The 13,264-nt window shown below is 39.2% G+C and overlaps 1 protein-coding gene across 18 annotated transcripts in view; it reads left to right on the forward strand.

Moving 5' to 3' along the window:
* Positions 1-13,264, forward strand: part of Ryr2 (ryanodine receptor 2) — a 585,615-nt gene that overhangs the window by 460,974 nt on the left and 111,377 nt on the right. For 17 of the 18 annotated variants that reach the window (NM_032078.3, NM_001191043.3, XM_063276749.1 and 14 more), the window contains 5 exons: positions 52-101; positions 6,374-6,434; positions 7,337-7,575; positions 9,271-9,352; positions 10,374-10,504. In NM_032078.3, coding sequence (NP_114467.2) covers positions 52-101; positions 6,374-6,434; positions 7,337-7,575; positions 9,271-9,352; positions 10,374-10,504 — 563 coding nt within the window. Of the gene's footprint in view, positions 1-51; positions 102-6,373; positions 6,435-7,336; positions 7,576-9,270; positions 9,353-10,373; positions 10,505-13,264 lie in introns of those variants that run through there. The other variant, XR_005495333.2, reaches the window with a different exon arrangement.

A 13,264-nucleotide genomic window follows, 5' to 3' on the forward strand; every position in this document is an offset into this window, starting at 1 on the left:
TACCTTCCCCACCCCTCCCTTTTTCTCCTTTTGTTTTTCTTTTGTCCTCAGCCTGTTCTGCAAACTTGGAGTTCTTGTCAGGCATAGGATTTCACTGTTTGGTAAGGAGACCCTTGGGGAATTTCTGAGCATGGCCATCAGGGGCTTTCCTTTGCTAATTTCTGAGCATGGCCATCAGGGGCTTTCCTTTGCTAATTTTGCACTGCGTTGTGTGTTGTTATGTTGCATGGATGCATGACTGCACGGCTGCATGCATGGCCATCATAGGCCAGATAAGTTCCTGGAGGTTGTATATAAGTGACATTACCTATGGCAAAATGGAGGGCGATGACTTCCCTAAGCCAGTCCAATTCATGACTGAAAAACAAAGGGTACTTAATTAAAGGAGCAAAAGTCTGAAAATGGCAAGTTCTGCCGTATTTTTATTTTGAGAGTGAAATGAAACCAGGCTCTTGGATTTTTTGCTCAGCTCTCTCTGGGAATTAAACAATAAGCTGATTTGGAATTTACCTCTCATTTTCAGTGTTCTCAGCTACAGATATGTTTGTCTCCTGCACTCCAAGCATTGGAGCTTGGTATTTGGGACCATAGTGCCCAAGAGCTTTGCTTGGTCACAGTGACGTCTGTGGATCACTCCCCCACACCCAGCCTTTTTCTGATGTGTCCCAGGGTCCTTGTAGGTCAAGGCCATTCTCCTGAGCACTTCTCCCAGAGAGCCATGCAGGGTGGCACTCTCACCCTTGCAGGTCTTCCTACTTGGAACTTTAGGAATCTGCCGCTGCTGCCACAATCTAGTCACTCATAGATTGTATAAATGCCAAAGCAAATTTGAGCCCTTTGTTCTCTATGTTTTGGGGATAATTTTGGGATATTTTATTGAGTTATATGGCTAGAAATGCTTTCAGTTTAACTTACAGTTTTATGAAAGACTATAGATTTAGAAAACTAAGCCCTTATTGGAAAAGTCACAGTGGATAAACTGAGGGTCTTACAGAAAGACAGACAGATACATACACACAGACACAAATAATAATTCTTATTAAAAAATTAAGAAGAAATTGGTTTTAGTATAACTAGCTAGTTTTCTACTGGATAGTCCTCCTTTCTAGAAGGCTCAGAACACTTCTATTTATCAGTTAATTCATAGTTTACATAAATTGTCTGAGTTTTTATGTTATTGTTTAAGATATTTTAAATTTTCAAGGACTTGCCTTCAGAATGATTTAGGCTTAACTGATTTTGTTTAACTTCTTATCGATAGACAACAATTCATTGGAAAACTCTTCTGTCAAGATTCTTATATTGTGTTCAAGTTTCCCAGGGTAGAGCATGTTCAGATACCCACTTTGTCATTAGAGAATCTTGTCTAGTTATGGATAGCCTTTATGGGAGGCTTAGCTGTTACTGCTAATGTTTATAAACTCACCTGAAGGCATAACACTGTGTTAACTTCTAACTGGCCACGTATTTCATACTCTTATTTTTTATGTTCTGTGTAATTTAATTCCCTTTTTAGAAAATCTATGATATATATCTGACATTTATGACAAAGTATGTACATTTTAAAAATAAGAAACTTTCCATAATTATACACCCACTTAGTCAATAGTCAGGCCAAGACAGTGTTCCCAACATTCCAGACACTTTCATTATACCATTTTAAAAATAATGATAACCTTTCCCAAAGGAATACTAACTATATGGATCTTCCACCAGCAAGAATTCCTTTTGCCTGTTATTTAGATTCGTATTTTCCCTTCAAGTATATCATCCAAGGGTAACTGACAATAAATGTGTAATATAGTGTGTTGTTCCCATGCAGGGGGTAAATTATTCTTTCTTATGTGATCTTAATATCTATTTGGATGCTGTATTTGAAATATATTAAGCTTAATGTCTTAAGATGTTTCAACAATCAGACATTCTCTGCACAGTGTACAGACTTGCCTTGTTAATAAAGTCTTTAAGTCTTAGCACACAAACTTTACATAGCACAAATATAGCCTGGCTTTTGACTCATGTGATGACCAGGAGGGAACATTGGGCTTTGACTGTGTACATGCTGCTTTTGAGAATTAACCACCTGTATGATTTCGACAAAGAGACATTGAATGCCTAAACTTTGACGTTTTGTGTTTGTGGTAGGCTTAAAATCACCACTAACCTTAGAGATTTTGGGTGCCTAGTAAACCTAATATGAGTTAACAATTATCGAGACATTGTGGGAACTGTGAACTTGCTGTGTTCATATTCTAGTTTGATCCATTAGCTTTTACCTATTGGGTTTATCCAAACTTAGTTATTAGCTCTTACTTAGGTAAATCAGATTAAATACAAAATAAAGTACAAGTGTAGCTATTTGAGGTAGATGCACATGACACCTTCACATAGCCCATTCCATGACTGCATGAGAGTTTAGTAGATGCTTGCACATACTCATGGTAATCTTGTTCTTAGTAGTTTTACCTTATTTCATATATATTTGGATATTATTTTTCAAATTTAATACACACACACACACACACACACACACACACACACACACACACACACACACACCACACACACATGATTTGGAGCCAGATACGATGGATCAACGGTTAACAGTATGTACTGCTCTTGTAGAGGACCCTGGTTCAATTTCTAATACCCACAGTGGGCAAGTCATGACTGTGATCAAGAGATCCCTCTTCAGTTTCAAGAGATCCCACTTCTGGGCTTTAATGGCACTCTCACACAAATGACTCACCTATATAAACATAAAAAGATACTTGAAAATAATTCATGACTTTATTTAAGAACCACTTGAGACAGATTTAGATTTGATAATGGGTACCAAAACTGAAGATACGAAAAGGTACATATTAGCTTTCCATAGTTAGGCATTGGAGACCAAGGGGGAGCAATAAACAGACCAAGTTCTTGCTGTTAGGGTCACAGTGATGAGTAGGTCTAGTAGGTCTAGTAGGTCTAGTACTGGGGATGTTTAGTCTGTGTTATCTGCCAAATTTAAATTCACATCCACAATTCTTCTGAGTAGTTACAAGATTGTTATGACATCTAAACCATGAGGATTACCAGAAGTTAGCTACCCACATTTGCATGTGCCTTCGATTTCCTTTTAAAAGTCCTTTCTTTATGTGAAACCACCCAGAGAACAGAATTGGCTAGCAGATCTCACACTGTGAACTGTCATCTGGAGGCCCCTAAGGCATCTCTTGTTGTGTGGGAAAATGATAAAGTTACTTGTTCCATGGATAGATGTTTTCACTGTAGGATCCTGGTGAATCAAGTATTTTATAGTGGGGGGTGGGGGTGGGGATAGAAAGAAAATGCCATCCTGCTTAAATCCATGCTTTCCCATGTGAATTCCAAAGTCATGCTAAGTAGACACATATATGAATTCCATTCAGTTGGGACTGGAATGGTACTTAGAGAGTTTGACAAGCAATGGGGATCTCATTTGCCATTCTAAGAACCCAGTGTTGGCTAAAGAAATCTTGTTTTTAATCTCATTATTACTTTCTACTTTTGCTAGATATAAAATCTGTATGCTAACCTCAATGCAGCAAAAGCATCCCAAGCCTATCCATCATATTAAATCCTTCAGTAATTCGTAGAGGGAACAGAATATGAATGCAGAGCAATCTCAGGGGTGATGGCAAATGGCTGTGTGCCTGTAAGGTCTGTTAAGGGCATTGTTCGCACACACAAAAGAAAAATCTAGTCCTTTAAATACATCATTGAATACATCATGGTCATTGTGTCTCTGCTGTGTGCTAGACATTCTCTCAGGCTGTGAAGATGGAGAACTGAAGAATTTTCCATTTTGTTACCACACTGAAATCAACCTACAAACACTTTTACCTGTGTCACTCAAGACCAAAGAAGCTATTCTGTCTTAATCCTCTCTGCCCACTTTGAACCCCAGGCCACCATGTCCTGCTCAGACACCAGCCTCTTATCCTGCACCTGCATGCCCAGTGCTTTCCATTTCTGTAGAGAAACCTGAGCATGCAAGTCCCTATGCTGGCTCGCTTGTGTGCCACTCTATCCACACCCACCATTACACCTTTCCTTGCCCGCCGTGCTACCCGGCAAACGCTCTCCTTCTGCAGTTAGTCATGTCCATCTGTGCTCAGGGGCTTTGGCACCATCATTGCTCCATGAGATCAAGAGTCCCCTCACCCAACACTTACCTTCTTAGTTCTCCCTTAAATGTGGTAAACTCCTGCCTTTCTGTGTGCCATCTGTCCCCATAGGGCTAAACAGAAAGCTTGGCACATAGCAGCCTTATAAAAATATGAATGAAGGAATGAGAGACCCAATCAGATCCCACTCTCAAAGAGCCCCAATAGAGAAGACAGCAACAGATGCTCAAATTAGTAAGTGCTCAAGTTGTAAGGATTTTTTTTCTTTATTTAAATAACTCAAATGTTTTCCTTAGCAAGGCGTGCAGTTCCCCAAGATAAACACCCGAGGCAGTAGAGAAGTCTCAAACTTTTGACATGGAGGCTTTCAGCATTTTGTACATGATAAACATACCGTCCAAATACCTCTTTTGGTTTATCCCCAGTGGCCTCAAGCCTGAACAGACAATCACTATCACTGCAGTTCACTTCAGTGTTAACTGAAGTGTTACTTCAGTGTTATGTTGCATAGCATAAATATCAGATGTTTAAGAGGAAGCTATGTGTTTTGTTCAAGTTTTTCTATTTTCCAGTTGAAGATGCTTTCACCAGAGCATGGATCTTAAATTTCTAACTTGGATAAGTTTCAAAAGTGATTGCTAAGTGACGTAATCCAGAGAAAGCTTCACCTGCAATCTCTTCCTGATTGCTAGCAGATTAGACTTACATTGACAGTTTTGATGTCTCCCTTCAAAATGCTTCCGGTATTCCAATAATTACTGCTATCCTCTATCAAGAAATACCAGAAAATTAATCTGGGTATGTTATCCCTAAAAGGGCCAGATTGTGCTTGGGTTGTTGGTCCTGGTATAGACAATGAAAAAGAAATGCCTTTAAAGCCCAAAGCACCTTTGAGGACAGTGACTACCTAGAACTGAGAGTGTCTTTGTCTTAGGATGTATCTAAGTTGGCCTGCCCCTGATCCGGGAAGATCAACCAGGTCTATGGATGTGTAAGTGGGCTATTTGAGGAAGTGTTATTTAAAGAAATAACATTCAAATGCTACAAAAAAACTTACATTGAAACATGACTCATTATCCTAAGGATTCATAGAATTTGTGCATGTGTGCATGCATGTTAGATTAAAATATAGAACAAAGACTGATATAGTTTGACCATATTTTGGTAGTCAAATTATTTTTAATAAAGTAATTTCATTTATTTACTTTAAAAAATTCCCACCTCCAAGCATTACACACACACACACACACACACACACACACACACACACACACACACATACTCCATTTATGTTATTTATAATTTTGTACTTTATTTACAAAATGGCAGTCAAAGTGCATGAATCTGACTGTTTTTAAGAATTACGTTTTGAGTAGTGCAAAAGACTGTTGGCTTAAATTCTGGAGAGACAGCTCAGTAATTAAGAGCAAGTACTGCTCTTGCAGAGGACCTAGGTTCTGTTCCCAGCACCCACATCAAGGCAGTTAGTAACCACCTGTAACTTCAGCTCAAGGGGATCTGATGCCCCTGCTTGCTTTCCTCAGGTACTGCATGCACATATGCACCCTCCCCCCACATGTATAATTAGATGTACATGATAAAGATATTTAGAAATCAGTCTTTACAAATAAGTTCTGCTTTGCTTCTCTAACGTCTAGTTTTAATTTTAAAAATGCATTTAATGGCAACTTCCTTTGTTTGCCAAAGACCAACAAAGTTTGGATAAATCATTCCACTTTACCACATTAGAATTCAGGCATATTGAGTCACCCCGAGGCCATTGAATAAAATAAGAAAGCAGAGACTTCTGAAGTAATTAAAATAGAGTTAGGATAGAGGTTTAGCGTACGTCATTTCAGAATACACACTGACTTTCAATGTCTGCATACCATGTGCGTTACAGTGAGGTAGTGTGGGGAGAGGAGTGTATCTGAGGAATTCAGAAAAAGTTCCTTCCGGTTTGCGTGATGCTTTTGAATGCTGCTGGAGCATGTCTGCTACCTGGTAAGACATGCTTCACCGCTTGTCTACTTACATGTGCACAACCACTTTTAAGCAGAGAAACTGCATGATTTCAAATTTGAGGCCTTAAAAAGTCGTATTCATTAAGTTATGATTGAGCTGTGTGAATTAACCGACATTTGTGACACACGTGTTAATGGGACAGGACAAGATTGAGAAACTCCAAAGGCAACTTATACAGTTTTTTATTTCCCCTTCAGGGAATGATGCTACCTCAATTGTGAACTGTCTTCATATTTTGGGTCAGACTTTGGATGCAAGGTAAATAGTCACATTTTTACCTAAATGAGTTAATATAGTTATGACACATAAGAATGTTTTAAAAGGGACTGCATATCCTTATTTATTTTTGTGGTTTCATGAATATTTTAGTTCAAGTGAAAAGAAACCTTGTAAATTACAGTGGATACAATGGTCCTTAGATTCTGGGTGCATAAGGAGGTTGTTTAATCTTTATATTATTTCTCTAGCAACTAATTTTATTACTGAGTTACCAATTATGAATGTATGACGTATGAGTACCCCTTCCCCCACACATGCCCACTCACACACCCACACCACATACACAAACACACACACACACACACACACACACACACCATATACACACTGTCATACACATACTATATACAAACTCACACACACATACACACACATACACCCCTCCATACCCAGGACACTTATTCATACACATACACACACCATACACACACACACACACACACACACACACACACACACACACACACACACATGCACACACCCCTCCATACCCAGGACACTCACACATACACATACACACACCATACACACACATACATACATACACACACACACACACACACACACACACACACACACACACACACACGGACAAAGAACTCTCTGGAAAGAGGGAAGGATTAGTGGGAGGGAGACAAGAAAGAGGGTAATTGGAGGTGAATATGGCCAAAATATATTATATGCATATGTGAAAATATCATAAAGAAACCATTATTATACATAATTAATATATGCCAATAAAAATATAGAAGTTGAATGTATTCTAGGTATCTACTGTAGTAGAGAGGTAGCATAGTGGCTGGGAGAGGGGTGGGGAGGCAAGGTTTTCTTCTTTGGTTGTGGCTGTCAGAAATCTAATCTCTTCCTTCCTAAATTCCCAGGACTGTGATGAAGACGGGTCTGGACAGCGTGAAAAGTGCTCTCAGGGCCTTTCTGGACAATGCGGCGGAGGATCTGGAAAAGACGATGGAAAACCTTAAGCAGGGCCAGTTTACTCACACCAGGAGCCAGCCCAAGGGCGTGACTCAGATCATCAACTATACCACCGTGGCGCTCCTGCCCATGCTCTCTTCCCTGTTTGAGCACATTGGCCAGCATCAGTTTGGAGAAGATCTGATATGTATGTAACTCTGGTCTTTAGTTGCTGGCTTTTGAACTAGGACCATCAGGGTCATCCCAATGAGCTTCTGCATGCAGACGCTTGGATCGTTACTTAACTGCATAGATGGGTGTACAGGTGATAGAAACCATTTGATAGAGAGAAAGATCCGTTTGTCTCATGGACCCAGAATACAGCCACAGTTTTAGATTGATTCTTCTGCACTGTTGAAGCCTAGGTCCCACCGAATTCCCTGAATTTCATTGCATCTTTCCAGTATTCATGGATTTGGAGCATAGGGACATGCCACCTTAAATGTTCTCAAATCATTTCTCAGTCCAACACAGATTGCTAACTGCACCACAGATTATTCCAACAAATAATATTATCTCTACTGAGCATGATCTCAATTGTTTGACTATGCCAAGCAAAAATAGCTCTGTGGATAGGTTTCCGTGTGATTCGAGAGAGATTTGCTTAGCTAGTTTGGGGCCAGAACTCCAAAGTTAACTTTAAAAGTTTGTCCCCAGAATAACCAAAGTTAAGTGGGAAATTAACACTTGAGCTGTCCTGACCTTTTGCAGGGCTGCCCACAGGAACATGGGATGAGGAAGGATCTTTGGGGGGAGCTTCAGGGACTACACCTTCGGGGACTCTCATAGTCTGAGTTTCCCAGGTGATGGAGAGTACAATGTGAAACCACTGTGCTGTTCTATGGCTCCTCCTCTAGCATTGATAGAACCCTATTTTCACCAGGAGGAACACTGCTTGTAGCCCAGACTATAGAAGGAAATAGGTCTAACGTCAAAGATGATTTCTTCTGACATGCCAGGGTATATCTAGCGGTGTTAGATTTAGAAAGCCATATTTTGTAGGTTTCTTTCTCTTTTAATCCTATCTTACTCAATGATTTAAAGACATTTCCTAGATTTAAAGACATTTCCTAGATTCTCTGCTTGATTTTCCTATCATCAAATACTGTAGGAAGGGAAAAATGGAAAGATAGCTCAGTGGTTAGGAGCATATATTGTTCTTACAGAGGACCAGATTTTGGTTCCTAAAATTCACTTCAGATGGCCTAAAAGCCCCTATAAATCCAGCTAGGAGGATCCAGCTGGCCTCTTCAAGTTCCTGTACTGACATGCCCAAGCTCACAGATAGATAGATAAATGCATACATAATTTAAACATTTAAAAAAACTTTAAATATCTCCTGGAGAAATTTACATTTGAATGTCAGATCTTTGGAGATATTTGTGAGTTATGGTAACGGACAGTTATTATATTCAACATCGTATGCACTGAGAGACCTTTTCCATGCAAAGCTCTGTAGAACATAGAGCATCTTTACTTCTCTCCAGAAGAAGACCCAAAGCTGAAAGTCATTCTTTTCCCCTCCAGACAGTCTCATGGTTTATTATATTCCTGAGCAGGTCCTTTCCTTTCACATACTGAGAAAGATTATTAAAATATTTTTCTCATAATGTTCTGGATAATCACAACACATTCACTTATGTGTCTCGAGCTCCTGTCATGCAGGGGAGACTTTTGAAAAGAAGCCTTTACATTTTATTTTGTAAATGTGTTCTTATTTTTCATTTTCCAAAATTTCAAGCTTACTGACTGTAGTGAGGAATTCTGGGTTGAGCCTACACATTCTCAGGGTCAAGTGCTATGCAAGTGTTTACTTCTCAATGGAGACTCTCTCTGTTCTCAGTGGAGGATGTGCAGGTGTCTTGTTACAGAATTCTGACCAGCTTGTATGCCTTGGGAACCAGCAAGAGCATCTATGTGGAAAGGTAAGAGCTAATAACAGCCCAGCACTGACAGCAACTGCATCTCAACCCTCTTCATTTTGTATACATTTCTTATTTTTGAAGCAACACAGATAATTTCTTCAGTTCCTCAAGAGGAACTTGAAAATCTTTAAGAATTATTATAAAGCACAGTGGGAGTATCGTATATAAAATTTAATAGTTTGTCTTTTATATAACAACATAATATATAAATTTTCACCTTAGAGCTTGTACGTCTTAGGAGAGGGACTGCTAGTGTTGTGTATCAGAAAGAAAAAGAACTGAGGAGAGGCTTGCTGACTGGAGACCAGACCCATACCACCCAACTAAACCCAACAGGACAGCATGTAGCTTGTAATCTCAGGGCCGGGGGCACAGAGGCAAGAGAATCCTTGGAGCTTGCTTGAGAGTGCAGTCTAGATGAACTGGTGGACTCCGGGGTCAGTGAGAGACCTGACTCCAAAACTAGGATGGAGAGTGGCTGAGGAAGTGACTGGGCATTGACCTCTGGTCTCCTGTTGTGCGCATACATGCCCACATAACCACGTGTACATGTATAAGCACACAATGAAATACAAAGTGGGCCGGAAGCTCATCTTCTCACCCTCCAGACAGAAGGGCTCACCAAATGCTGTCCACAGGTAAACTAAGACCCAACACCACTCAACCCTCCAATTCTGGTGTCTATTTCTGACTATTTTCCTAACTAATAACAATCCCAGACTTCAGAGATTCTCAGCTAAAAGCATCCATGTCTGACAGAGTTATGACTTGTCATACCCTTTCACAAGATTGGTTTAGATTACACCCTTAACTTTCGTAATTAAATACCCACGAGCTCAGTTTTTCCTTTTTGCTTTAACTGTGCAGAGGTAGTAGCAGAATTCTGATTTTATTCTCAAAGACATTTTCTGAATTCTTCCTAAATTTTTTTAAAGTAGCAACATTGATATCCCTCTTGTAGGTTAAACTTACTGCTTCCCAATGTTACTCCTTTAGTTACTCAAACTTTTTGCACTCGTAGGCAACGTTCTGCACTTGGAGAATGCCTAGCTGCCTTTGCTGGTGCCTTCCCTATCGCCTTTCTAGAAACCCACCTGGACAAACATAATGTTTACTCCATCTACAACACCAGGTCTTCACGAGAAAGAGCAGGTAACACAGAACTACGCTTGCCTTTTGAGAAATGAAGCCATGTCTTCATGATGCATATGAAATTATTCTGTAGTGTTTTTTGTTGTTGGGGTAATGAGAAGATTTATCCAGAAGTTTGATTCCTGAAGAAGCAGCGGGCTGGAATGTGATTGCTCATGAGTCCAGGTTACCAGAGGAGCCACTTTTCCTGGATTTCAGAGGAAAAGGAAGAGGAGGAAGAGGGGGAGGAGGGGGAGGGGAATAGGAGTTGGTTGCAAGGGGCAGAATGTGGGTGATTTCTTAACATAATTGGCAGATGGGATAGTTCATAATTTGAGGCAATCCGTGCATATGTGGGCTAAACGTCCCATAATTTTAATAATTTCCATGCTTGTTCATGAATTAATATACATAGATGCTAAATAGAGGGATTCCTGTAATACAGTGTTTTTAAATTACCTTTTTCAGTTATGATCTCTCAGTCTCTTTGTTCTCAAGCATTATTATTCAGCATTCTTATTTTAATGTGCACTTCCTCTAATGTTTCTGAAAGAAAAAAGCTTAATTGCTTTTAAGTTAATGAGACAAAGAAAAATGAATTCTCAACTAAAGCAGAACAATAATCAGCAAATATGAAAAAAGTAGGTTTATTGGCTTTCTTATTGAGTAGTCTTACAATAAGTCAGGAAGGGTTATGGTATTGTTGTTTATTTCATTGGTAGATTGTTTTTATGTTTTAAACATTTGTTTTGTGTATATGGTGTGTGTGTGTGTGTGTGTGTGTGTGTGTGTCTGTGTGTATATGCATATACTCACACATGTAACACACAGTGTTCATGTCAATATTACATGAGAACTTCCTGATCCTATTTCATGTGTTTCAAATTTATCTTTAACTGATTTTTCACTTTAAAAGTTTATTATTGGAATTCTGAGAAACCTAGCCAACAACTTTAGTCTATACCTAGATATAAGGTGTGTCTGTCTAAGACTCATGAGTCTATCTATGTGTGTGGTTGTCGTATCATGAAACTCAGATTAATGTGTGATACCCCATGCAAGACAATCTGATCATTTGTTGTGTAGATAGCCCTATTTTGCTCATGACTCCATCTAAAAAAGACATTTATTCCCTTGATATTGAGTTCTGATATTTACCATAGAGAGCCTACTAGAATTATTAATAGGATTGCAAGTTGAGCTGAATGATAAGTAAGTAAACTCCAGTTATTCTTCTAGTAGACTCTAGAATAGTCCAGACAATTCTCATGGCAAAATATGTCACAGATGCCCTCTAATGACTTTTTCTGTTTAATGTTTTTCTCAGTAGATTGATTTTGAATGATTTCTAATAATTGTAGAATGTTTTCAAAACCTGGAGTGCATACCCCTTTACCTGTGAAATTGCTTCTCTGTGACCTAGTTACACTGTTGGTTTTTTGTCTTATTTTTTAGTGAATCTTACCAAATAAGGAATTTTAGTGACCTGAATAATTATTGTTTAATTTGGCTACTTTGTCACTTTTACCTCATGAATAAATGAAAGCAAAGGCAAAGGTATTGAATGTGCAATAGTATCAATAGTATTGTTTTTTACAGAGTTTCTATATGTTTGCAAGTAGTGAAAAATGGTTAAGTTCAATCTGTTGATTTTCCTGTGTAATAATACACAGAGTCATCTTATTAAGGTTTTGTGAATCACTAGTCTATTGACACAAGTCAAGAAGAAAGTAGATTTATTACCTCTGTAAAGATAAGGAACCATGCAAACAGGTTACATACCTGATTAGGTTTCTATTTCACCTCATTTGCATAGCAACAGGAATTAAATTTCATGATGTCATTTATCTTTTAATCAACTATTTCAGGTGGATAGGGGAGATGAGATATAAAAATGACTAAGATTTGAATCTTTCTGCAGGAAATTCTCACCTGTAGGAGAGAGAAAGAGGGAGAGGGAGAAGAGGAGAGGGAGGGGGAGGGGGAGGGAGAGGGAGAGGGGGAGAGAGAGAGAGAAAGAGACAGACAGACAGACACAGACAGATAGAGAAAGACAGAAACAGAGACTGATAGACATGGACAATAGAATTCAGAATAAAGGCTACTGGGTACTAGAAAGTAATGATATTCTAGAGCCCCTGGGAAGACTCAACACAGATAATTCAGGATGAGTCTTGAAATTGGGAAGTCAGAAGTTTTGATTCATTAGGGAAAATGTTGACTGGAGATAGCTCCCGCAAGAAGTGAGCAGACAATGAAGCAAGGCTGGGAAGCCAGAAGAGGGAAGAAAGAATGGGAACTGACGCCAGTAGCAAAGAAGGTTCATTTACCAGCTACATAGAGGGACTGCTGTATCAGTGAGATCCTGGACAGCAGTAGAGGAGATAAACGCACAGCTCAGCTGTGTTGAGTCCTGGGAAGCAGTGACTAAGCAGCGCCCACTGCAAAGATAGGCAATGCAGTGGTTGTGAGATTTCCTGGAGGGAGAATCATCTCAAAGAAGGTTTGTCAGCCTTTAGCCATTGTGATTGATTGTATAACATCTTGCTTGAATAACTCTGTTAGAGATTAAGTCAAAAGTTTATACCTCTTGTGTCTGTCTTGGTGGACCCTGAAAAAAAATCCAGGATTAGACACCAAAAAAGACGAATAAGTAGAACGTAGAAGGTTTGTAGTAATAGCCAAACAGAAGCCAGCAGTAGTATATGTGGTTGTCAAGATAAATATATAGGCAGAGGAAGAGAGGGGGCTAAAAATAGATCCTCAAAGAAGCCAACATCT

Source organism: Rattus norvegicus, chromosome 17 (genome assembly GCF_036323735.1).
Source record: "Rattus norvegicus strain BN/NHsdMcwi chromosome 17, GRCr8, whole genome shotgun sequence".
NCBI classification, from domain to species: domain Eukaryota; kingdom Metazoa; phylum Chordata; class Mammalia; order Rodentia; family Muridae; genus Rattus; species Rattus norvegicus.